The sequence below is a fragment of the Lepidochelys kempii genome, chromosome 4, assembly GCF_965140265.1.
Source record: "Lepidochelys kempii isolate rLepKem1 chromosome 4, rLepKem1.hap2, whole genome shotgun sequence".
In the NCBI taxonomy this organism is placed as follows: Eukaryota; Metazoa; Chordata; order Testudines; family Cheloniidae; genus Lepidochelys; species Lepidochelys kempii.
Window position 1 is genome coordinate 109,892,570 of NC_133259.1, and position 27,937 is coordinate 109,920,506.

The following is a 27,937-nucleotide window of genomic DNA, read 5'->3' on the forward strand; positions in this document are numbered from 1 at the left end:
CCTCGGCCCCAAGGGTCTCGGAAATCAGGGCCTTCACATCAGAACCACCATACATCGTGTTTTTTAAGGACAAATTTCAACTGCGCCCCATCCAGCCTTCCTTCCAAAGGTGATCTCGCACTTCCCTGGTAACCAGGCCCTTTTCCTACCAGTTTTCTTCCTGAAACAGTACAAGAATTCAGAAGACGGCGCCTTCACTCGTTGGATGTTAGATGTGCACTAACTTTCTATATCTAGAGAACCAAGCTTCTTTTATAGATCGACACAACTCTTCATAGCAATCACAGAAAGAACAAAAGGCCTGCCAGTCTCAGCCCAGAGAATTTCATCCTGGATAACCTCCTGTTTGCAGACATACTATAAGCAGGGGGGCATCCCCCCTTCTGCTATCATGACGGCTCATTCAATGACCGTTCAGGCCTCGTCAGCAATGTTTCTGGCCCAGGTCCTGACCCAAGACATCTCCAGGGCTGCAATGTGTTTGTCAATGCATACCATCTCCTCCCATTACGCCATCGCCCAGCAGGCTTGTGATCATGCCAGTTTTGGGAGAGCAGTGTTGCAATCTGCATGTCTATGAACTCCAAGCCCACCTCCTTTGGGTTTGTGAGTCACCTACCTTGTAGTGGATATGCAATCACTCCAAGAAGAAAAAATGGTTACTGACCTTTCTGTAATTGTGTTCTTCTAGATGATGTTGCTCATGTCCATTCCATGACCTGCCCTGCTGTCAGAGTTAGCCGGCAAGAAGGAACTGAGGAGGTTGCAGAGCCGGCAGTGCCCCTTATAACAGTACATAAGTGCAGAGCACCAGAGGGTGCTAGAGCCAGCCTGACGGATACCACCGAGGGAAAAATCTCCAGCAACAGTGCATGCACCACTTGCACACCTAATGTGGAATGGATATGAGCAACACATCTTGAAGAACAACAGTTACAGTAATTGTGAAATCTCCCTCATTGGAGGTTTTTAAGAAGAGGTTAGACAAACACATGTCTGGGATGATCTAGATAATAATTAGTCCGCCTCAGTGCAGGAGGATGGATTAGATGACCTTTCAGTGTTGCTGTTGAGTCCGACATTTCTATTACTCTAGTCCAGGAACAATCTCCAATTAGCCTTATGTATAGTAGGACCCACTATGTTCTGTGATTCCAAGGTAGAGGAATTTCGCACAAAATTCAACCCCTGCCACAAAACTGAGCTCCAGAATCCAAGCTTTCGTGTAAAACAAACAAAACTAAACCTCTTTAAAAACATGAGCTGATTCTCAAGAGATGTCTTCCAGAGTCTGCAGACAGCCTGAAACAATAACTCTAAAAGTTATGAACTGCTAAAGTCATCCAGCAGAAATATTCAGCTAATATGCTTATCCCAAGTCTCACCACCAGCTGTTCCCTCCTGGCTGCCAAAAGCTTCAGCTCTAAAAACTTGTCGTCCGCGCCCCCCCCCCCCATAACTTTTATACTATAAATACAAAATACCGTGTATAGCACAATGCCAGTATAAAATTCTCTTGAATATTGGTACTGTAGGGCAGAATAAAACAAACTGAACTAAATTTTAAAAACATACAAGTAATACTAGTTGCATTAGTCAAGTTATTGAATTAAATATCAACATATCGTCTTCGTTAATTAAATAGTATTTCCTATAGGAAATTACACTGTAAACCTGTGTTCCATAATTTGCACTAGCCACCACAGACTCCCAGGTGAAGTTTTAAGGTGTTGGTTTTAATGTGTGAAACCCTAAATAGTCTTAAAGTGACTCTAGCTAACGATCTCCTGGCTTAAATGAGAGGCTGCTGTATGTAGGATGTACTCTGTGAGGAGATTCTCTGCTCAGGAATACATTTCTTTTCTCCCTTTTTTCTTCCAAAGCCTGTCTTTGTTAAATAGATAGAATGCATTTGTATATAGATTTCAGAAACTAGTATAGTTATGTGAAATATAATAATCTTCATTAGAAACTGTTTGATACTGAATGAGTGAGTTGAACCCCTTCACTTCACTGGAAGGCGGCAGAATTTCCTTGCCACATTGACATTTAAAGGCCATGCACTTGGAATATGGGGTGGCATCTGACTTGTATTTGCCATGGATACCAGGCACTTCTCCAGTATGCATAATGTTGTGTTAGAACCGCAAGGTATAATCTGTGAATTTAGACTTTTCTGCAGAAATTTTGTCTGGCCTTGTCTACACTATTAAATCCAACGGTTACTAGCACTGATTGTCAGCAGTCAGTTTAATTGAACCAATATTGAAAACTCTTTAGTTCAAATTGTAGGCAAGGCCAAACTGTGTTCAGTACTGTTTCAGCAACTCACTCAGATAACAGTTTTTAATTACAGTTTTGGAAATTATGTCTCAAACAGTATGTCCCTCTTTGCTCCTACAGTGTCAGAGTTTCAACTACAGATCCAGCTAAACTGATTGATTGCTGACCGTCATTGTCAATAACCGTTCTTTTTCCTAGAGTAGACGAGGCCTTAACACCTGAGATTGAACCTGGAGTGGAGCAATAAGAATGAATATATGTTTAATTATGTCATAAGACAGTGAATTGTATGATATTAATTCATGCAGAATGTGTCAACATCATGCTCTAAATTCAACTAGGAATCAATTAATATAACACAATTCCCACAGCAAAATGTTATGTTTATTATTAAATGTTCCATTTTGATGTATTCATTTAGGTTCAGAATTCTTAGATTCTTTGACTTTTGCCCTTTTTTATTTTATTTCTCACATGACCATTCAACAAGAACGTTTGTTTTACATAAAGCTTCTTTTTCAGCTTTTAGATACTACTGTTTTCTGCTACTGAGCTCCATTCAAGTTTATATAAGTGCTGACAGTGCTGTATCTGCTCTGTTGATAGAGGAATTCAGTCTCTGGATTTGTCAGTCTGGCAGCTTTTCACAAGTATAATGTTCACATGAAAAAAATAATAAAACTGTTCATTGTTGTGTTCTTTCATTTTGTTTTTGAAATTTTCCTGAATTATTTAGCAGAGCAAAATCAAGACTTTGGCATGTGGCAGCTCTGTTTTGATTTTTGACGAAAGAAGGAAGAGAATGGTTATATATTGTATATATTCATTGAAATAGAGATGAGATTGTTCAATTACTGTATTGATATTCTGTATATTGTATTTAGGAAGTTTTATATATTATTCTAGTGCGACAGTAGAATGTTGATTTATATGCAGTATCAGTACAACATTAGTTACTGCACAGTAGTAGTACGTCTGCATGGCTAAATGGCAAAGCCACTGTGCCCTAATTGGTAGCTTACAAGTTGCTTTAACATTCAAATCTTTTGTTATTGAAAGGAAGAATATTAACCAGGGCTCTCAGGTTAATATGCTGCCTTTTGAAAAGAGTCATAGGATCTTTAAATATGACTTGGATAACCACAAGAGACAGCCAAAGTGGCCACTGGGTTTTATCTTTCATTTAAAGAATAACATCCCCATCCTCCATTGTCAGCTTTGATCCCAAGAATCCTGATGTGGGAATTGAATCTCTACCAACTAAATCATACTAATAAATACACGTTGGACTAAAAGAAAAGGAGTACTTGTGGCACCTTAGAGACTAACCAATTTATTGGAGCATGAGCTTTCGTGAGCTACAGCTCACTTCATCGGATGCATACCGGGGAAACTGCCTATTTCCAAAATACCTCTGAACAACATACTAATCTACAGAGGTCTCCCTACCAACACTACAGAAAGAGGGATTCTAGGTGGACTCCTCCTAAAGGTCGAAACAGCAGACTGGACTTCTACATAGAGTGCTTCCGCCGACGTGCACGGACTGAAATTGTGGAAAAGCAGCATCACTTGCCCCATAACCTCAGCCATGCGGAACGCAATGCCATCCACAGCCTCAGAAACAACTCTGACATCATAATCAAAAAGGCTGACAAAGGAGGTGCTGTTGTCATCATGAATAGGTCGGAATATGAACAAGAGGCTGCTCGGCAGCTCTCCAACACGAGTTTCTACAAGCCATTACCCTGTGACCCCACTGAGAGTTACCAAAAGCAACTACAGCATTTGCTCAAGAAACTTCCTGAAAAAGCACAAGATCAAATCCGCACAGAGACCACCCTGGAACCCCTGGAACCCGCACCCCTGGAACCCCGACCTGGGATATTCTATCTACTACCCAAGATCCATAAACCTGGAAATCCTGGGCGCCCCATCATCTCAGGCATTGGCACCCTGACAGCAGGATTGTCTGGCTATGTAGACTCCCTCCTCAGGCCCTGCACTCCCAGCTACCTTCGAGACACCACTGACTTCCTGAGGAAACTTCAATCCATTGGTGATCTTCCTGATAACACCATCCTGGCCACTATGGATGTAGAAGCCCTCTACACCAACATTCCACACAAAGATGGACTACAAGCCGTCAAGAACACTATCGCCGATAATGTCACGGCTAACCTGGTGGCTGAACGTTGTGACTTTGTCCTTACCCATAACTATTTTACATTTGGGGACAATGTATACCTTCAGATCAGCGGCACTGCTATGGGTACCCGCATGGCCCCACAGTATGCCAACATTTTTATGGCTGATTTAGAACAACGCTTCCTCAGCACTCGTCCCCTAAAGCCCCTACTCTACTTGTGCTATATTGATGACATCTTCATCATCTGGAGCCATGGAAAAGAAGCCCTTGAGGAATTCCACCATGATTTCAACAATTTCCATCCCACCATCAACCTCAGCCTGGTCCAGTCCACACAAGAGATCCACTTCCTGGACACTACAGTGCTAATAAACAATGGTCACATAAACACCACCCTATACCGGAAACCTACTGACCGCTATTCCTACCTACATGCCTCCAGCTTTCACCCTGACCACACCACACGATCCATCGTCTACAGCCAAGCTCTGCGATACAACCGCATTTGCTCCAACCCCTCAGACAGAGACAAACACCTACAAGATCTCTGTCAAGCTTTCTTACAACTACAATACCCACCTGCGGAAGTAAAGGCAGTTTCCACGGTATGCATCCGATGAAGTGAGCTATAGCTCACGAAAGCTCATGCTCAAATAAATTGGTTAGTCTCTAAGGTGCCACAAGTACTCCTTTTCTTTTTGCGAATACAGACTAACACGGCTGTTACTCTGAAACATGTTAGACTAGAAATTTTAACTTTGTAATTGATCACACTTTGTTCCTTTTTAAACAATCTATATTTGCTCATGTTTAAATAATTTTTTTTAATTGTTTTTCTTTAAGACTGTGAGCCAGAAGAGCTGACTGACTGGTCAATGGACGAAAAATGTTCCTTTTGTAACTTACACAAAGAAACAGTCAGTGTAAGTATGAATGTGATATAAATTGTTGAAACTTATATTTTTGAAATATTGGGTCTAAAAATAGAGCTTGGAGAATGAAATTTCCCATATGGATTCACACGGTTTGTTTTGGCTGGGGCGTAAGGGAGGAATGTTAAGTTGGCAGAAATCTTTTTTATTTATGCTATTCATTCATGTACTGGGTTCTGAGAAGATACTATAATTGTTGTTGAGATCTGTTGCCATCTTACATTTTCTAGGAGCGTATCCCAGTTATTGGTTCTTCACAGTCAACACCAACAGAGGAACTATCATCTCAGGGCCAGTCCAACACTGATAAGATTGAATGCCAAGCAGAAAATTACCTAAATGCACTCTTTCGAAAGAAAGGTAATAGAAGCATGTCTTTCACATTAAATTATGCTGTAAAAGTTTTGAATAATCACATGATTTAGGGATAATTTTTCAATCCCAGATTGCTTTTATTACTCCAGTTTTGAGGTCTGAGTTTTATTTTATTTGTCTTTTATTCCTTCTTTTCCTTTCTCTCTCCTCCCCCCCCCCTTCTTTTTGGACCAGCGGGCGCAGTGGTGCTTACCTCTCCTCTCCTGCTGTTGCTATCCTCCGGTTTCATTTTGTTCCTGAATTCTGCCTTCCCCTATGATGCATTCTTCTCCCTTTGGTCCCTGGATTCTTGACGCTTTAAAACATTTTTCTGTTCTTAAGCTGCTTTTTCTATTTTTAGAAGAAAATGCTTTTTTAAAGGGGGGAATTGGATATCTCAAGGGTTTAGTAACGAGATATAGTTCTTATCTCATAGTTGCTACTCTAAATCCAACCAAGTTAGTGATTGAAACCTGTTATTTGATAGCATTCAGTAACTCCACATTTTCACTTCCATGACTGCTGTCACTGATTTCGACCCTGGTAATTTCGTGGGGTATGTAGTGTGGATGACAAGTCAGTTTGGCTCTTGATGCTAACTTGGGAATAAACTAGTCACCTGCTAGAAGGGCTACACAACTTTCTCTCCCGTGAATTTGATGATAAATATTTGCAAGAGTTCAGTTCCTGCCTGGTAGTTTTGACTTCCGCTTAATACTCTTCTGAGACCTACTAGACTAATTGGACAACAGAGCACCAGTCATAAGTGTGCTCTGCTGTCTACGACACGCACATATGTATCCGAGCTACATTCTTTGTATCAGTTCTGCCTATTGTGTTTCAAACAGAGCAGCGACTAATCCAGGTGCTAGAAAAAGATCTGCTTCCTTCACCTGTTTCTTCATGTGTGTCGGTGGAAGTAGAAGTGGCACTTCACTCTCTTCTAAGCAACTAGAAAGAGATGGAAGAGAATGGCGTTTCACCCTTTCCCAAGGAAAATAAAAAAGGAAGAGTGGCTGTCTTTTCTTTCTTTACCTGGCTACAGGATGGAGAAAATATGGAGTAGCTCCTTGAAATCAAGGAGGCTGGATCCTTTGTCTGCATTGATGGGACTTTTTGATCTGTGTATTCAGCATAGGCCTGCTTTAAAGACTTGGACATCTGAGAAACTAGGGGATTTAAATCCTGCTTTTTTTCTTGGCGTCATTTGAGTCCAGGTCAGTCTTATCTCACTTTTGAGTGAATAGAAAGCTCAGCGGTGGTGTCACCTCAGTGCACCTTAGAATCATCTGTTGCAGATTAATCAGCTCCATTAATCTGCTCCATGGCCTGTCCTGGCGGGAGGTTCCTCTTGCTGCTTCTAAGTTAAGCTTGGGATGTGGTGTCTGCCTTCAGCTTCCACTTGTTCTACTTCTTCTTGGTGGTGGTATCTGGAAAAGTTTCTCCCCACAGAGCTCCTCTATACTTTGAGGATTCTAGCCAACTGTAGGACAAACCCACCCACCATCTTCTGATGTCTCTATAGAGGAACTTTCAGTGTGAGAGAGACCTTGAGGAGATCTGGATTTTCTTTAGCACCAGAGACATGTACATCAAGCTCCCAAGTCTTCCCTGAAAAGTGCAATATTTTAGTCTTACCTACCTCTTTTGGTCTCCTATGAAACAGTGATGCTGTGTCAGAAAAATCATTCTTCCTATTCAGAGGAGACATAATAAGCAGGGCTGTTTTTTTTTTTTTATTATTATTATTATTACTTTTACCCCTCCAGTGAGTGTCCATGGATCTTCCAGTAATTGGTAGGTCAGATATCAGCTGTTTATGGATACTGCTTTAGTTGAGGTTCCGGTAAGTTGCTTGATACTTTGAAAGTGAACAGAAAGAGAATTGCTGTATGAGCAAAGAACTTCTAAAGGAAGTTTAAGAGATACGGAAATATCCTGTCTCTGTCCCATCAACATGCAGGAAATCTAACTTTCTCTACTGGCTTCCTGGAAAAAGGGCATGATTTTTTTTCCCCTATCACTATGCTGCTGTTTGATACTTTTTGGTATTTTCACAGTGTTCTTGATCAAACTCTTTGACTTTGGGGGAAAAGAATCCAAATATTTAGCAGGTAGGTAGGTCTGCTGTTACAAGGAAGGATAGTCTTATGGTTCAGAAATTGGACTAAACCTACCACAGACTTCACATATGACCAGCTTAGTTGGAGCCTCTGGGAGTTACTGTAATGCAAATAGTGAGCAGCAAATTTATGAGGCTCATTCCAAGTGGCCTCTTATGTTGAGAGCAAAGATAGAATTTTTTAAAGACATCATGAAGGTACTTCAGTAGATCTCGAGGCATCCTACAATGTCCCAAAGCCATCTGCTAAATATGTGCTTGTAGCATTTGGTTTTTCTACAGGCATTCATGGTTGACAAATTCTGTTTTGTGTATAGAAGCTCAGCCTAATATTGATTTAGGCAGTTACAGAAATTTAGTAGGACATTTCAGAAAAGCCAGAGATGATGTAGTATCTGTTTTCTACTAAGCAACAGATCTGAAAGTTAGCCAGATTCTGCCCATTTCTTCCTTCTCTTTCTCTTTTGGGGTCTCTTTGAACTAATTTTTATAAGATGGGTTTTCATTATTCCAGTGGTGGGTCCCAGAGGCTATGGAACAAAGATGCTTTTTCAGTTAGATGACATACCAAAAGCCACCCATTCCCTTCCCCAGTCTTAGAGAAGCTGCTATGGGGAAGAGGTGAATGGTTAGGAAAAAGAAATATGGAAAAAATCTAATGTGTTTTTAAAAATCCTTTTCCTCTCATCTTGACTCGCAAATAGTAAAATGCATTTTTCAGACTAGCATAGTTATTGCATTATATTACTACAGGGCAGAGTTAATATCTTTGGATATTTTTAAGTTTAACCTTAACTCTGAATTTTCTAGGTTTTGATTAGTTTTGGAACAATTACAACATCCAAGTATGTTCATTTTATTAAAATATTGAGATGTACTCTCAAACATAACTCCATCTTAATACAGTTTTTGTCTGGAAATACACAAAATGCTTAGGCCCAAATTTTCAAACTAAGTACAAGTATATAACATCTAAATTCCTATTTAGTTTTCTAAATAAGAATGGCCTGATTTTCAGAAGTACAGAGCCCCAGCGGTTTCCATTGAAATCCATAGGACTTGAAGGGGTCTTGCTCTGCACCTTACAGAATCAGACCTCTATGCAAGAGAAGATGGAAAACCAGAGGCAGTTGCAGTAGAGGTTAAGAAGTGGAGTCACAAGCAGAGCAGGGAGCAGTACAGTCAGGGTGATTTGAGTCCTTCCAAGCAGCCATAAGCTAAGACAGGCACCATCCATTGCAGTTCTCTTTTACAACAAAATGATCTTTCCTGCAAGCTATTCAAGTCTTTCTGTGCTTCCAAACCCTTATTCCCTGGATGCCAAAACTCTCCATATCCTGACCTCCCCCGACTTGATTTCCACGGTGAATTTTGTTGTGTTTGGACCCCCTCCGATACTGTGTGTAGTTTTGGTCATCCCAAGAAAGATTAATTCAAACTGGAATAGGTGTAGAGAGGACTAGGAGGATGATCATGGAATAGAGACGTCTATCTTATGAGATAAGACTAAAAGTTCTCAGCATGTTTAGCCTGAGTAACTAAAGGCTGAGAGAGGGGATATGAGTGCTCTCTCTAAATACATTGGGAATAAAAATGAGGGAGAGAGAAGAGCTATTTTAGCTAAAGGATAACCATTGGCACAAGGACAAATGGGTATAAATTGGTCACGAATACATGTAGGCTGAATATTAGAGGGTTGCTAACCATCAGAGGTGTGAGGTTCTGGAACAGCATTCCAATGGGAATAGTGGGGGCAAACAACCTAACTAGGTTTCAAGTGGAGCTTGATAAGTTTAAGAATGGGATTATGTGATGGGGCTGCCAGTGATAGCAGGAAAGGATTTGATGAACCAGGAGGTACCTTTCAGTTCTGTGTTCCTCATCCCTACTCTTCTCTTGCCTATAGAGGTTAGTTCAGACTCAGAGGTATTCCTGTCTTAGCGAAATCTAATTGTGCTGCCTCTAAAGTTCTTTCAGCTCCTGCTGGCCTGTGTGAGTGGAGTCTGATCTTGCAAAAGGTAGTGCAATAACCCCAAAACAACAAGGTTGGCTATTAGATAGTCCTGTGATTATTCAAATAATTAAGACACTTTAAGGGTGGAAGTGATTTGTATTATGTTAACTACAGTCTTCTAATTCCAAAATAAATGTATTCAAAGGCCAATTTATACAATTGTTGCCAACATATCCTTTAGCTCTTCTGCCTCCCTGGTTTTTACTTGTGTTACTTGCAGGATTTTTGGAGGTTTCTGTTACTGGTTTGATCCAGTAGCAACTGTTCACTTTCTTATACTAATCATTTTTGAACAACTCTCCTTATGTCTTTCAAAATCTAGTATTAAAATTGATGAATTGGGCCAAAGTAGGGCTGAAAACAAAATGAGAAATCCACAAGTTTTGGTTAAAATCCCAGGTGAAACTCCAAAAGTCTGGGGAGAATGCTCAACAAATGTTTGTAAAAATCCCTGTTGATTTCTGTTATCCTTTGTCATAATGTTCCTGTCCGGAGCACCCCTTACTGCCCGAGTCAGGCCTTTGCATTCACCCAGCCTCAAGTCTGCAACATCTGGGCACTCTAGCGCACTAGTCCAAGTATAGATATGTGCTAGAAGATGCTCAGCCCTCCAGCTGAGCCCTGGTGGACAGTCCACCCATTCTGGGGTAGCCAATGAGCACAAAAAGAAAGGAACACATGTGAATTGTCCCATGGGTGTGGTAAAGTTCTGTTCTTCTACGAGTAGTGTTCTTACGGGTGCTTCACTTCAAGTTTGTGTGCACCTTTGATTGGAGATGTTCAGTAGCAGTGCTCATTTGACCTGCCATCCTCTTCCCCGTTACGGTGGTTATATAGAGCTGCGTGGGCAAAACACCTTAAGTTACTTCTCAACTTCCCTTTGGCCTGAGATGGAGTGCCTAGTATGACTGTTTCAAACGGAGTTCATAACTCTGCCTTTTCTGATAATTTAGTTTAGTTATTTCTTATTGTTGTAGCACAGTTTTTTATAGTTTGATATTATCTTAACTTGTTTTCTTCTTTCTAACACCCTTTTTTCCCCTCCTCCAGCCTTCCCTTGAAGGCCGATCTTCAGGAATAATCTTTGCAGAGTTATGCTGGGATTCAAATGCTGCTTCACCCGCCAGGAATCGATTTCCAGTTAGTGACGGACATTCCTGGTGCCTCCACTGTCTGGTAGACAACCATGTACTATTAAAGGGTAAAATCTGCTTATCTATTAAAAGCAGATCTCAAAAAAACAGGGAAATTAAATTTAGACTTCTTACGATGTAGCAATCCCTGCAACCAGCCTTGTATACAGGTCTGGGTAACCCCTCTGTACATCAGCCTCTGAGTGAACACAGCGCCCCATCAACCTCAGTACCTCATTCACCGAGTTTTGTGGGGTAAGAATAGAAAGGGTATCAATAAGGCACCCAAAAAGAGGACCTGGCGTTGGCCACTGTCGGAAGACAGGATACTGGGCTAGATGAACCTTTGGTCTGACCCAGTATGGCAGTTATGTAGGAAGCTTATACTGTCTTCAGACCCCTTGGTACCTAAACAGGTGTCTCAGATCACTACACAGTGCCTTTGAAGTCATCAACATCGGTACCAACATAATCCACTCAACAAGTACAGATGCAGCAAACAACATCCTTGGTACTGACCTCAGCCAGTTCAGAGCCTCATTCACTCACAGTGCAGATGCGCTAAGTTTCACAGAAATTTAGGTGCTCCAGAGACTGGATTTGGATGAGCCAGAATCTCCTTTTGTTAATGGGTACGGAACGTTTGTCAGATCTTCTGAGTCACCAAGGCCTTATCTTTCATCGGTACCTCCTAGTTCTCTGGTACCTATTACCACAGGGCAGACAACCATCTTCACCCTTTTTAGCTGACCCTCGTTTGGAATATGTCGAGGACGACTCCTTGGATTCTTAAATATCTGTACAGGAGTCACCCACTTACAAAGGGATATCTCCCATTCGCTCAGAAAAATACCAAAGCACAAATAATCTTATTCCTTTTCATTAGTTTGACCAGCACTGGATGCCTCATTCTCTACCTTGTGGTCCCCCTCAGTTGCCATACTGGGACCCGAGAGCTGCCTATTGTCAGCAGTTCTCAAGGGCTCCTATCTACTCCTGTGGGGATCATTGAGGAGAACACTTCCCTGCTCCGTCACTTCCTGAACAGCCCCACCTGCAAGAGGGGTCTCTTGAGGGGCAAGAGGCTAGAGCAGATAAGGAGATAAAACCTCAAACTACTATTTTATCATCTTCACTGGATGTGAGGCTATACTCTCACTGACTACTTAAAGGAATTTCAAGAGCTGATGAAACATATTGCTGCCATACTGTAGATCCCTTTAGAGGAGGTCCAGTAGTTGCAGCAAAAGGTCTTGACATTTTACACACAACCACCTCTGTTGAAGTGGCTCTCCTTGTGAATGAGGCCTTACTGGAACCTGTCAAAACAATCTGGCAGATGCCACCTATGGTATCACTGATGCATAAATGAACTGACAAAAAGTATTACATTCTAGACAGAAATTCTGAATATTTATTTTCCCACCCTCCACCAAATTTCTTAGTAGAAGCTGTCAGTGAGCATGGCAGCCAACACTATACAAAATCTACGCCTTATAATAAGGACCACTAGTTCATTGTTCTCATAGATTCATAGATATTAAGGTCAGAAGGGACCATTATGATCATCTAGTCTGACCTCCTGCACAATGCATGCCATAGAAACTTACCCACCCACTCCTGCAATAAACCTCTTACCTATATCTGAGCCATTGAAGTCCTCAAATCATGGTTTAAAGACTTCAAGGTGCAGAGAATCCTCCAGCAAGTGACCCGTGCCCCATGCTACAGAGGAAAGCGAAAAACCCCCAGGGCCTCTTCCAATCTACCCTGGAGGAAAATTCCTTCTCAACCCCAAATATAGTGATCAGCTGAACCCTAAGCATATGGGCAAGATTCACCAGCCAGATACCCAGGAAAGATCATAAGAGCTATTATTCTGTGACCCTACAGTTTGGGATCTCATATCAAGCTCTGGTGGCAAAATATAACCACACTAAGTACAGTAAATTCCAACACCTCTGTTGAACACCTTATGGGACATCATAACACATGCAGCCCCCTCTAGGTACAGCCGAGACTGCAGCTCATTTCAGTTCTACTGCTGTTGTCATGTGTCCAGTATCTTGGTTGAAGCTGTCAGGTTTTCCTGTGGAAGACCTCTCTTTTGATGGACTTAAGTTTTTTTCTGAATCTAGCGATGAACGCTTGCACAGGAATTGAGATAAACACTCAGTTCTCTTAATGTTTATACATCTGCAAACAAGAGGATATTTAGTAGATCACAAATGGTACAGAGATTCCACACAGCCCAATTTTCCAGCTATCATATATCTACTGAACCAGCCAAAGAGAGGCCAAGATATCAAAAAAAAAAAGAGAGACCTGCTACCACAATCATCCAGCCATCCTCATTGTTCAAAAGGCAATTCTGAGGGTTTGGTTGACAGTCGAGAACAACGCTACCTCAGGAACCTTCAGCTTCACCATTTTTTCCACCTCCCTGTGTCTGGAGACCATCTCTCCCTTTTCTAACCTGCATGGGAGCCGATTACATCCTACAAATGGGCTTTGGAGGTTATAACATTGGCGTACCCAATCCAGGTCACTTCCATGCCACCCCCCTTCACTGTCGCTTTTCACAGACTCCTCTTACAAACACTGGCTGAGACAGGAGGGGCCACAGAACTAGTTCCAGTCCTGCACAAGGGGAAAGGATTCTGTTCCAAGTATTTTCTGTTCCCAAAAAGAACAGAGGCTGATACTGTATCTCTGACTCCTAAATACCTTTGGGAAATCACAGAAATTCAAGATGGTGACCCTCACAGCTATAATTCCATCATTAGATTCAGGGAATTGGTTTGCAGCCCTCGAACTTCAGGACAAGAACTAGTGGTCACCAAATGAAATTTAATACGCAGCAGGTTTAAAACAAACAAAAGGAAGTATTTTTTCACATAATGCAGTCAAACCGTGGAACTCTTTGCCAGAGGATGTTATGAAGGCCAAGATTATAACAGGGTTCAAAAAAGAACTGGATAAATTAATGGAGGATCAATGACTATTAGCCAAAATGGGCCGGGATGGTGTCCCCGACCTCTGTTTGCCAGAAGCTGGGAATGGGTGTCAGGCAGCCTGGATGAAAAAAAACCAATGATTTAAAAAAAAAAAAAAAAAAAAAAATTAAATCGGATTTTTTTTATTTAAATCAGATTTTTTTGATAAACTAAGATACATTATAGCTCAAAGATATCTCATAATGTAATAGGGATTATAAATTCTAATTCTATAGTATGAGACAATATATTCATGTAACATTTAAGAAAAGTTTTGTAAATGAGTTCCAATAGTTCACGGATTGGGGACCCAATCTTAGGAGTTCTAAGGGCTTCTGTATAGATTATTTAGGTTAATCTTTCTATCTACCCAATGGGACTCAGTGCTCAGTCTAGAAGATACCGTCAGAGATGCTTAGTTTTGCAGTTCTCAAACTGTGGATTTGTGTCTCCAGAGACAACATGATAACATAAAAAATGTTTTAAATAAATAAATATTATATATATATGAAAGAGGGAGAGAGAGAGAGAGAGAGAGAGAGAGAACAGACCTCAACCCTGTTGTCTATCTGCAAATTTGCGTGTACGAAGAGTCAATCCCTTACCTCTCTCTAAACGTGCAAAGTTTCAAAAAGTCCAAAGGATAGAAGATTGTTCTGGACAAGGAGAAGAAGTCTGGAGATAAATGTGAGAAGGGAGGGATAGGCAATAGAAACAAAAGTGAAGCTGTTTAAGCAGCATATTTCAGAAGTCTTGAGGTCTTTCTGAGTGTAACCTTCATTATCTGAGATCTACTATACCATTCTCTCACTAGAAGGGAAAACCTATAATGGCAGCAGGCCGTAAGAGAGACCCAGTTTGGGAATATTTTAATGAAGTTCCTCTACCTGTGGGTAAGACAGGCACGCGTGCAAAATGCAAACAGCGCAACAAAGAAATGCAAGGCCTGGTTGCCCAGATGAAACAACATCATGAGAAGTGTTCCTTCTCAGGAGGAAGCTGGGTTGAAGTTGATGAAAGAAACTTGTCTGAACATGCAGGATCTTCAGGTTGGTAAACTTTTTTTTTATTTCATACTGCTTTCTTAAGGACTGCTTGTCTTCCTTCTGGACTATTCTTGAATTCTCATGTTTGAGCAAAAATATATAGTTGTTGTTCTATGGTACTATGATTTTAGATGCAGTTGTGATAAAAAAATAAATAGCTGAAATAGGCAGATCTTCCTTTTACGGTTTCACCTTTAAAGTAGTACTGAGTGTCAGTGAATGCAATGAATAATTCTAAATGAGCACTATAGTAATAATAAATAACTGCATTGACTTATTTTGTTTAGGAGAATCCATCCTCAACATACAGGATTCTGAAGACTATCCACCTTCAAGATCACCATTATTTTCTATAGTTTCAGAGTTATCTGCCAGGGATAGTGTTTCAGTCACATCATGTATGTCACATAGCCACAGTATATCACCTGTAGCAAAAAGAAGAAAAAATCATCCAGAAACAACCATAGATAACTTTGTGATAAGAACCAGCAGATCACAAAAAGAGGTGATTGATGAAAAAGTTGCCTGGTTTGTTTATGCAACCAACTCTCTTTTCTGTATGATTGAGAATCCACACTTCATTAACATGGTTCAGTCATTAAGACCAGGAGACAGTCCACCCAACAGAGCAGATGCAACAGGCAAATTGCTGGATAAAGTGTATGAAAGAGAAATTGAGCAGTGTGCAAAAGGTCTAGAGGGTGAAATTGTTAACCTGAGTCTTGATGGGTGGAACAATGTCCACAATGATGCTGTTGTATGTGCTTGTGTGACAACAGAAGGAGGGAAGAACTTCCCTCCAGAAACAACTGATACATCAGGAAATGCGCACACAGCAGAATACTTACAAGAAGTAGCAGTAAAAGCTATAACAAACGGTGAAAAAAATTTTCAAATGGCTAGTATGCAGCTTGGTCACAGACAATGCTGCAAATGTATCCAAGATGAAAAGAAATTTAGAAGAGAGTCCCAAGCTAATACTATACGGTTGCAGAGCTCATTTGATGCACCTCCTAGCCAAAGACTTCAGTGTTCCAGAAATAAAGGCTAATGTTGTTGAAATTGCAAAATACTTCCGTGACAACCACTTTGCAGCAGCTGCTCTGAAAAAAGCGGGAGGAACCAAGCTAATTCGCCCACAAGACATGTGATGGAACTCCGTAGTGGACTGTTTTGAGCACTATATCAAGAACTGGCCTAATCTGATGTCAGTTTGTGAACAAAATTTGAAAAAATAGATGGCACTGTCACAGCCAAAGTTCTCAACATTGGGCTTAAGAGAAATGTTGACTGCATGCCGAGCACCCTGAAGCCTATTTCTGTAGCCTTGAACAAAATGCAGGGAAATAGCTGTTTTATTGTTGACGCTGTTGAAATTTGGAAGGAACCGAGTGAGATCTTAAAAACAGAAATATGCAATGACAGAGTTAAATTACAAGCATTAAAAAAAAACGAATGGGACAAGCACTATCTCCAGCTCATTTTCTTGCAAATATTCTCAATATTCGGTACCAGGGTCAAACCTTAATTGCTGAAGAGGAGGAGTTGGCTAGGACATGGGCATCCAGCAATCATCCCTCCGTAATGCCAACTATAATAAACTTCAGAGCTAAGGGTGAACCATTCAAAGAAAATATATGTTTGTTGATGATGTTTTAAAGAAAGTCACACCAGTTCACTGGTGGAAGTCGCTTAAGAACTTGGATTCAGAGAGTGTTGAAGTGATGATCTCACTTTGAACAGCAGTAGCTTCTTCCACCAGCGTAGAAAGAATATTTTCTTCCTTTGAACTAATTCATTCCAAATTGAGAAATCGTTTGGGACCTGAAAAAGCAGGAAAGCTTGTTTTTCTTTTCCAGATTATGAACAAACATGAAACGGACAGTGAAGACAACTGAGTTAGTTGCAGAAGCCAGTATTTTAAGTTTCTCATGTTGACCTGGCTGACGTAGTCGATTTAATTTTTTTTAATATTTCATTTAACTATTTTAGTTAAAACAATTTAAACAAAAACAAACCTGCTTTTAGAAAACTTGAATGTTTAACTAAATTCAAAAATTCATATGCTTGTTTTGTGAAAATATTATATATTTGTTGTGGAAGAAAAAAAATCCAGAATACATAATGTTGTTGCTTTAGTTAAATAAAACAATTTAAATGTTTGTCTGGTGATGTTCTCCTCCTAATACAGCCTGGCAAGAAAATCCTCCAATATTAATGATTAACCTGTTGAATTGGAGATAGTTCACCTCCCAATGACTTCATAAATATCTGCTTCAATTACCTTTGGTAAATGAAATAACCAAATGATCATCAGAAAATTAATCTGAGAAGTTTTAAAAAAAAACTTTAAAAATGTATAGTGTGTACCTTCTAAAAATGAAACCTATCTCTGTCTCTGAGTTATGAGGAATATCTATTAAGGTTATAACAGCCAACGAGAACGCACTTTTATGTAGAAATCCATGATTAAATCAAGTCTTCCTGACTAATGATTTAAACCAATTTGATTTAAATCAAATCCACCCTGGTGACAGGGGATGGATCTCTTGATGGTTACCTGTTCTGTTCATTCCCTCTGAAGCACCTAGCATTGGGCACTGTCGGAAGACAGGATATTGGGCTAGGTGGACCTTTGGTCTGACCTAGTATGGCCATTCTTATCAACAAAAAACATAACATATGTACTTTTGCTGCGCAAATCAGCCCTCACAAAAGGTTAGTCTGTTTCACTCAACCGGGATCAGTTCCAGTAGTAAGTGCTTCCCTTCATCCTCTCCTGTATGTCCCAGGGTTATTGTCAAAAGTCGTGGCAGTGGTAGCCGCTTATCTACATCAGCTGGGAACAACGCACAAACTTAATAGGGGCTTCTCTAGGTGCAGTAACAGTCAGACTTTACCTCCCTGTGGACAGGCGTACAACTTTAAGAAGCCTAATCTCCCAGGTTCAAGTAAGCCACCAGACGTTGGCCAGAAATTGTCTCCAGCTACTAAGACATGTAATAGCTTGTACTTTTGTAATACAACACGCCAGTTTACATCTTTGCTGTCTGCAGTGCTGTCAGAACAGTCCATCTCCAGAGCAATTGCTGTCTAGACAAGCTGCTGTCTGTCCATCATCATGTGCCAGACTCACTCAGTTTGTGGAAGGAGTTTCTGTTTAGGAGTTCCTTTTACCCAATGCAACCCCCCCCCTCACCTCCCCATCATTATAACTTTAGAAACATGCCTTATAGGTTGTGAGTGGGCATCTAAGGACGTGCACCACTCAGGGCAAATCATCTGTCCAAGAGTCTTCTGCACATCAACTTTGTGGAATTAAGGGCTGTCAGGAATACCTGTATTCGTAAACAGAGGTCAATCCATCATAGTCATGACAGACAACAGAGCCTATGTGCTCTATATAAATCATTGGGGCTAAGCGGAGGGAGCAAGAGCCCCCTGCTTTTGTGCTCACGCACTAAAAGTATGGAACTGGTGTACAGTCAACGTACTCATCTCAACCTTGTACTTTCCAGGGATACAAAACACCATGATCAACAATTTGAGCAGGCACTTCTCCCAAAATTAAGAATGGGAGCTAAACTTTCAGATTTTCAAATGTATTCTTCTGTTTGGGGGGGGTTTCCAGAAATAGAATAATAGATTATCAGGGTTGGAAGGGACCTCAGGAGGTCATCTAGTCCAATCCCCTGCTCAAAGCAGGACCAATCCCCAACGAAGTCATCCAGCCAGGGCTTTGTCAAGCCTGACCTTAAAAACGTTGAAGGAAGGAGATTCCACCACCGCCCTAGGTAACGCATTCCAGTGTTTCACCACCCTCCCAGTGAAATTTTTTTTCCTAATATTACAACCTAAACCTCCCCCACTGCAACTTGAGACCATTACTCATTGTTCTATCATCTGGTACCACTGAGAACAGTCTAGATCCATCCTCTTTGGAACCCCCTTTCAGGTAGTTGAAAGCAGCTGTCAAATCCCCCCTCATTCTTCTCTTCTGCAGACTAAACAATCCCAGTTCCCTCAGCGTCTCCTCATAAGTCATGTGTTCCAGTCCCCTAATTACAGGTTTCAGAGTAACAGCCGTGTTAGTCTGTATTCGCAAAAAGAAAAGGAGTACTTGTGGCACCTTAGAGACTAACCAATTTATCTGAGCGTAGGCTTTCGTGAGCTACAGCTCACTTCATCGGATGCATACTGTGGAAACTGCAGAAGACGTTATATACTCAGAGACCATGAAACAATACCTCCTCCCACCCCACTCTCCTGCTGGTAATAGCTTATCTAAAGTGATCATTCGAGAGTGGTCACTTTGGATGGGCTATTACCAGCAGGAGCGTGAGTTTGTGTGTGTGTGGGGGGGGGAGGGTGAGAGAACCTGGATTTGTGCTGGAAATGGCCCAACTTGATGATCACTTTAGATAAACTATTACCAGCAGGACAGTGGGGTGGGAGGAGGTATTGTTTCATGGTCTCTGTTTCATGGTCTCTATGTGTATATAATGTCTTCTGTAGTTTCCACGGTATGCATCCGATGAAGTGAGCTGTAGCTCACGAAAGCTCATGCTCAAATAAATTGGTTAGTCTCTAAGGTGCCACAAGTACTCCTTTTCTCCTTACAATGTGTATGATAATAAAGTTGGGCCATTTCCAGCACAAATCCATGTTTTCTCACCCCCTTCCCCCCCCCCCCCCCAAACTCACTGTCCTGCTGGTAGTAGCTTATCCAAAGTGACCATTCTCCTTACAATGTGTATGATAATCAAGGTGGGCCATTTCCAGCATAAATCCAAGTTTAACCAGAACGTCTGGGGGGGGGGTAGGAAAAAACAAGGGGAAATATGCTACCTTGCATAATGACTTAGCCACTCCCAGTCTCTATTTAAGCCTAAATTAATAGTATCCAATTTGCAAATGAATTCCAATTCAGCAGTTTCTCGCTGGAGTCCCCTAATTGTTTTTGTTGCCCTCCACTGGACACTTTCCAATCTTTCCACATCCTTCTTGTAGTGTGGGGCCCAAAACTGGACACAGTACTCCAGATGAGGCCTCACCAATGTCGAATAGAAGGGAACAATCACGTCCCTCGATCTGCTGGCAATACCCCTGCTTATACAGCCCAAAATGTCATTAGCCTTCTTGGCAACAAGGGCACACTGTTGACTCGTATCCAGGTTCTCGTCCACCATAATCCCTAGGTCCTTTTGTGCAGAATTCCTGTCTAGCCATTCGGTCCCTCGTCTGTAGCGGAGCATGGGATTCTTCCTTCCTAAGTGCAGGACTCTGCGCTTGTCCTTGTTGAACGTCATCAGATTTCTTTTGGCCCAATCCTAGACAAATCAGAGGTCCCTCTGTATCGTATCCCTACCCTCCAGCGTATCTACCACTCCTCCCAGTTTAGTGTCATCTGCAAACTTGCTGAGGGTGCAGTCCATGCCATCCTCTGGATCATTAATGAAGATACTCAAAAAAACCGGCCCCAGGACTGACCCTTGGGGCACTCCGCTTGATACCGGCTGCCAACTAGACATGGAGCCATTGATCACTATCCGTTGAGCCCGACGATCTAGCCATCTTTCTGTCCACCTTAGGGTCCATTTATTCAGCCCATACTTCTTTAATTTGCGGGCAAGAATACTGTGGGAGACAGTATGAAAAGCTTGGCTAACGTCAAGGAATAAACATGTCCACTGCTTTCCTCTCATCCACAGAGCCAGTTATCTCTTCATAGAAGGCAATTAGATCAGTCAGGCATGACTTGCCCTTGGTGAATCCATGCTGACTGTTCCTGATCACTTTCCTCTCCTCTAAGTGTTTCAGAATTGATTCCTTGAGGACCTGCTCCATGATTTTTCCAGGGATCTCTTTGCCCCACCACTGCCAACAGAAAGTTCAGGAAACTTTGTTGGAGGGGAGGGCTGGATCCTCAGTCCATAGGGGATGCCTTCCTGTCCTCTTGGATAAAGGGCCTTCCCTATGCATTTCTGCTGACACTGTTGATCCTGAGAGTGGCAAACAAGATCAGGCGAAGTCCTCTTCACTGCACTGACTTGGCCGAGAGAAGTCTGGTACCTTTACCTGATTCACCTCTCCTCCGTCTATTCCACATGTGCTGTCTCCAGTCAGATTTTTTAACTCTAAGCTTGACTCCTCAATGGTTCTCGGTGATAGTAACTTCCTGTTTGACAGAGGTACAACCGGTTCTGTTCGAACAAAGGAACATTTCTACTAGAAACACTCACCTCAAAAAGTGGGAAGAGATTTCACCACTGGTGTGTCCACTAACAGTTTTTGTCTGCTCTATCTTCCCTCTTCACTATTCTCAGTTGCCTGATGGAATTTAAAAAAAAGTCTTTTCACGAGTTCTGTCAAGGTTCATTTGGTGGCTATCGCAGCCTTTCATTCACAAGTAGAGATTTTCTGTGTTTGCTCACTCCACCGTGTGTTAAATAGTGTTACATTTGCAAATAAATTGTAGCTCTGCAGTTTCTCTTTGAAGTCTGTATTTGAAGTTTTTTTGTTGAAGTATGGCTATTTTTAAATCTGTTATAGAATATCCAGGGAGATTGAAGTGTTCTCCTACTGGCTTTTGTATGTTCCTATTCCTGATGTCTAATTTGTTTCCATTAATTATTTATTGTTCGGTTTGGCCAATGTACATGGCAGAGGGGCATTGCTGGCACATCATGGCATATATCACATTAGTAGATGTGCAGGTGAATGAGCTCCTGATGGTGTTGCTCATGTGGTTGGGTCCTCTGATGGTGTCACTAGAGTAGATATGAAAACAGGCAACGGGGTTTGTTACAGGGATTGGTTCCTGGGTTAGTGTTTCTGTGGTGTGGTATGTAGTTGCTGCTGAGTATTTGCTTCAGAATGGAAGGCTGTCTGTACGCAAGGACTGGCCTGCCTCCCAAGGTCTGTAGGAGCCTTCAATCTCCGTGGACATTCTATAACAGATTTAAAAGTAGCCATACTTCAACAAAAAAACTTCAAAAACAGACTTCAAAGAGAAACTGCAGAGCTACAATTCATTTGCAAATTTAACACCATTAATTTGGCATTGAATAGGGACTGGGAGTGGCTGGCTCACTACAAAAGCAATTTTCCCTGTTTTGGTATTGATACCTCCTCATCAATTATTGGGAGTGGACCACATCCACCCTGATGGAATTGGCCCTGTCAACTCTGGTTCTCCACTTGTAAGGTAACTCCCTTCTCTTGTGTCAGTATATTTATGCTTGCATTTGTAATTTTCACTCCATGCATCTGAAGAAGTGGGTTTTTTACCCATGAAAGCTTATGCCCAAATAAGATTGATCAAGGGGCTGATTAATTTTTTCCGACAAGTTAGAAAGTCTACTCCTGCATGGAATTCGAACTTGGTTCTTAATTATTTCATGAAACATCTGTTTGAACCGATGGCTAAATGTTTGTTGCTTCATTTGTCGATGAAGACATCCTCCTTGGTGGCCATTAATTCTGCCCAGAGAGCAGGAGAAATGGGTTCATTAGTGGCAGATTCACCCTTTACAGTATTCTTCAGAGAAAAATAATTGTTACAGCATCCTAAGTCCCTACCTAAATATCTTTTAACATTCATGTTAGGTAACCAAGTTTTTCATTAGTCTTTTTTCCCCTCCCCACAAACCACAGCAATGTAGGGAGGGAGCTGTCCTCCGTACATATATGTTAGAAAGGCATTAGCCGTCTATCTGGACAGAACTAAACCATTTAGGAAGTCTCCTAGAGTGTTTCATTTGTGGACATATCCAAGGATCCACAGTTTCCAGCTGGAGAGTTTTAAGGTTGATTTCAGGATATATTTTTCTGAGAGGCTGCTAACGTTCCACCTCCTTCCAGAGCATTAACTAATTTTACAAGATCCCAGTCTATTTCTTTGGTGCTATTGAGAATAGTTCCAGTTGCAGGAATTTGCAGAGCTGCTACTTGGTCTTCATTCATACTTTTCCCAAACAATGCTTTTATACTTGCTGCCAGATTAGAAGCTGCTATTGGCAATCCAGCTCTGTCATCACTCTTAGATCCAGCTCCAAAATTCCCTTATCCTTCTGGGAATACTGCTCGGGAGTCAGCTGAATTGGATTGCTCATAGGGATGCTACTTGAAGAAGGAGAGGTTGCTCAGCTTGTGCAGTAACTGGAGTTCCTTGAGATATGCATCCCTACGGGCACACCACAACCTGCCTTCCTTCATCTCTGTTTCGGAGTTGCTTCTTGCGGGGCTTCGCAGCAGAGAAAGAATTGAGGGTGGTTCGCCTGCACAGCTTTACATATCCTTGGTATGGGGCATGAGGATGTCTGGAGAACATGCATTGGCCAAACACACTGCTACTGAAAATCTTCAGTCAAAAGCACATCTATGCATGAGCACATGAAGTGGAGAACCCTTCTGGGGACGCACATCTCAAAGAGCTCTAGTAACTGCACAAGACGAGTAACCGGTCCTTTCTTCAGAGGGCTTCTGGTAGCCTATGAGCCCAGTTGTGGCCACAGCTTAACAGAAAACAATAGTTCCACTAAAAGTGGATCAGCATTCATCTGAGAAGCTCTTTACTTCAGCCAGCCTTTCTCCAGGAGTTGAGTGCTGGAGGCCTGTGGTCCTCTCTGGTCTGTTCCAAACAAACTCTGCTCTGATCTCCCCTCGTAAGCTGTTCCTTCCAAGTCTGACATCTCTCACAAGTGGGGTGCGGCTGACTGAGCCCATAATAGTTTATTAACTGTGTGGTGCCCAATGTGGGGTTTGTATACCTCATCACACCCTCGGTAGACTTTCTAAAATGTGTGTATATCCAAACCACCAACTAAACTAGTCATCTATGTTCTCTACAAAGGGCCATCCCAGTATAGTGATCCTGTATAGTATAGCTTAGAAGATGGACTTGAACATTTTTGGCATGCTAGTACAAGCATTTGTTTAATAGGTACAGCACCTAGAACATGGGGGCGGTCTTGATGCTGGGGACTCCAGACAGTAATAAATAATACATCAGGGAGACTCAAACTGGGGGTCATGACCCCTTAAGGGGTCACAAGGTGGTTACATGGGGGTCATGAGCTGTCAGCTCCATGGGGCTGACAGCCCCGAGCCGCCATTAAATTAAATTATCTCTTCGATTTTTAATTTATAAAGGGGGTCACACTCAGAGGCTTGCTGTGTGAAAGGGGTCACCAATACAAAAAGCTTGAAAACCACTATAATACAGAGTAATAATAATTACAGTTACTCAGTAGCTCCATCATTGTCTTCCCTTGTATTTTGGACTGGAATGTTGAGAAATCATGGGCAGAAAAATTCCAACTACTCCTCACTGACACTCCTGAAGCTGGGAGCAATACCTACTTTGGTCCCAGTACCAGCGAGGGACCTGCATCTCCCTGGGCAAAAGTTAGAGCAACCACAGAGCTACTTTCTGTTAGGCCAAATTCTTAAGGACTGTTCCACTGCCTGAGGAATGGTGCACACACACATACTGGGGAAATCCTCAGCTGCCCAGTGATTTGGGAAAAATAGGTGGCCTGACTTCATGTCTAAATGCCACAAGTACTCCTTTTCTTTTTATTTAAATAGCTCTTAGCTATAGTCATGACTTCCTAAGAAATAATAAAACACATCTTTGCACTGTATTACTAGGGTGTTCATCCAAAGCGTATTTGGTGCTACCTACTGAGGATTAAAAAAAAAAATTCCATAACCGCACTATATATAGAGAGATGCAGTTTATTTTTTTTGCAAGAGTGTATTTATTATATTTACTGTTTTCACATTCACTAAATTTAGTTACTATTATGTACATACAGTGAAACACTTCTGCTAAGTAGAATATTAAACTTTTTAATATTTTTTTCATTTGTAAAAAAATACAGTTTTATAAGCACAGTTACACATAATTTTTTGACTTTGTCATATAATGCAACTGGGGCATATGTATTGTAATTTAATTACTTCAACCTAGCAAGTCCTTTATTGAATTTATCTTTTAAAAATATTTTTCAGTATTCATCAACATACTTTTAAAAATTACATTTCAGTACTTTTGCATAAGTAAATTTTTACTTGACAGAAGTATACAGTATGTGATTGAAAATCCTGTATAAATCCAAGGTCACATATTGTTTTCATTTGAATTTTTCTCATTGACTGGTAGCACTCTCAAGACCCACAACACTTCAACCTGTCTTGAAGAGCTGTTGGGCATTATATCTTCTTCATTATATCTTCTAATCAGTTCCCTGCCATATCATATTTGAAAAGAAAAGCTAGGTTTCTCATTCTTTTCCCCCAAACAAGTTTTTCTAGTCTATATGATTCCTCCACCATCTGAGAAGTTAAAGAAATATGATCTGTCTCAGAAAGAATAGTAGTATAGTGCACACTCTCTCTATATATTATTTCAGTAACACTGATGTGGCCAGATTACCAACAGATTCAGTTGTGGTATCTCACTAAGTCAGGGTTGAGTTGGGTACATAAATGAACAGAGGAGGAACACATAGGGAGTATGAGATGCACATCGTCCCCAAGGAAGTTGCTGATATTTTTAAAATCTGGTCTAGACTAAAGAAATTCATGTTTCTTGAAGATTTTTCACCAGGATTTGAGAAGGGTGATGTTTTCAGGAGTGTAAATACAGAATTTCACACAGCTCTGATCTTGAACCCAGTCTTTCAAAGTTATTATCAAGAACTTTGTGGCCTGATTCTCACTTAACCTTTTAGCTGCAGAGCTCTTAGATAAGTTATGTTATTTATAAGAAAAATCTGGACCTGATGATGTGAAACCAAAGTAGCATCTACTGGTAAGCAAAGTGATTAGCACCTCAGGGTTTATTTTTAGATTCTGTGTGGGTCTTTCAGTTAAATATATACACCCATACACATAAGTTGTATGTGCTTGTTTAGCATTGACCCAAGAGTTCTTTAAAGAATTGTAGAAAAACAAATATAAAGTAGTCCCATGTTTAGGTATAAAGATAATAAAATATGAAATTCAAAGTACTATTTATAATTAAGTCATGTGCAATCTTGAGTCATGTTCTGCCTCTTCCACACACACACATATTCTCCATATATTAGCTTTTTATGGTAAATAAGTTTAAATCTGTAAATTTACAGTAACTGGCAGTTGAAGATCTGGGTTGATTTTAATGGATTTTTTTCCATAGGTCATATAAAATTGGAAAATGTTCAGAGGGGATTTTCTTTTTAAAGCCTAATATTTGAGAGAATGTTTTGATGGGAAATTTGAATCTCCAGTGTTCAGACTGAGTGAAAAGATGACTTCTGCAATTACCAGCTTTGCAAATTCAACCTGGGGTCTAACAGTCAGTGTGTGATTTACACATGATCAACAGTAAAGATTCTGAAATTGGAAAAAACAGTAATTTTGTGGATACAGAGAGATTATTGCTACATAGCTTACTCTCCACTATTATGTTATTTCAGCAACTTTGATAGTAATTGTATTTCACTAAAGATGCCAGATGGGCAGATTTTTCATTCCTGGTTTTTGTGCTCCCTAGCATAACATAGGGTGAACTCTCCAAGTTCTGTAGTTTTTGTGGTTCCTAAAGGCACAGAGAGTGTGTTGGGGTGCAAGCCACCTCACCTTCCCGTCTCCACTGGTGGTTGCATATTACCCAGGAATCTGTAGTTCTTTTCTAGTCAGCTCTTTCTTGACTGTGTCAGCAAAAGAACTTCGCTCTCTCGTCCCTGCTCCAGCTGGTAGCCTGCTTAGTGTTGATCATACTTCAGATATCTTTTTGTGTTTGTTAACTTTTTGACTGTTACATTTTTCAGTAGTTCTTTTCTTGCTCTAGTTTGGGAACTTCAGTTCCATAGGTAGGCATTTATTTCTATTAGATGCTTCGGTGCTTTAATTTCACCACTTTGTCCTTGCATTAGCGTTTTTGCCTTGACGTCTGTTGTTTCATCACTTTGACACTTGTTGCCTTGCTGCTGCTTCACCTTTTTCACCTTGTTTTTTGTTTTTGGTTCCCCCCCCCCCCCAAAGCTTCCTTAAGTCTTTTTGGCTCTGGTCTGCATTTCAGAGTTCGCTAAATTACAAAGCTATTTGCACTGAGTGGTTTTTCTGTTTTTCAAAATATCATCCACTGCCTTTACCCTTAAGGAGCTAGGAAGATTACTTAATGGAGTCAGTGTCCATGAGGCAGAAAAATATCAGTAATAGAGAAGTGTGCTTGCTGTGCCCTGTGCCAGGGTGTTAGATTGTAATGTGGTAGGGAGTATTACATCTCTCTCCAACCATTCAGGCATCATGTGGATTGCCTTCAGGGTCTCCTCAGAGAAGTCCTGGAGATTCTAGAAGGTGTCTTAAGACTGACTGAGAGTGTATCCAAAGAGAAATTCTCAAACCATAAGTCTTAGTTGTCTTCAGCTGCTAACGTTAAAAATTTATGACAGCACCACTGAAGTGCCCTGCACTTCATGCAGAGTCCCTCATACCCTTGGAGTCTTTGCGCCTGAAAATTAGTGGTACTGAGCTCCTGCTCATCGGATAAGGTATTGCCTCTGAACAAGAAGCATTGGCAGGAGGCTAGAGATAGCCAGCTGACCTCTTGTGCTTCACTGATGAAGCCCCCAACTCCAGGCAGCTTTATATTCAGATATCCATGATTCCCTTTTGTTTCCAGGGCTTGAGGTTGAGATGGAGCTAGGAATCATGAATGGCAGTACTTGGCTCCTTCAGATGTTGGAGTACTGCTTTCAGTGGTTCCCTCTAATGCTGTACCATGAGCTGTCAGATTTCTTGGCGCAACCTGAACTTATTTTTGTACTGTTTTGGCACCTCTGGTGTCGGTGTTCTTTGCGCAGTGTGTTGATGCATCCCAATGTAGTGTTGACACTTAAGACCAAACCATCATATCA

The 27,937-nt window shown here is 41.1% G+C and overlaps 1 protein-coding gene across 15 annotated transcripts in view; it reads left to right on the top strand.

Annotated features, from left to right (window-relative positions):
• LCORL (ligand dependent nuclear receptor corepressor like) overlaps positions 1-27,937 on the top strand; it is a 182,293-nt gene that overhangs the window by 81,284 nt on the left and 73,072 nt on the right. For 11 of the 15 annotated variants that reach the window (XM_073342419.1, XM_073342418.1, XM_073342415.1 and 8 more), the window contains 2 exons: positions 5,276-5,355; positions 5,595-5,724. In XM_073342419.1, coding sequence (XP_073198520.1) covers positions 5,276-5,355; positions 5,595-5,724 — 210 coding nt within the window. Of the gene's footprint in view, positions 1-5,275; positions 5,356-5,594; positions 5,725-10,904; positions 14,924-15,316; positions 19,141-27,937 lie in introns of those variants that run through there. The other 4 variants (XM_073342427.1, XM_073342429.1, XM_073342430.1 and 1 more) reach the window with 4 other exon arrangements.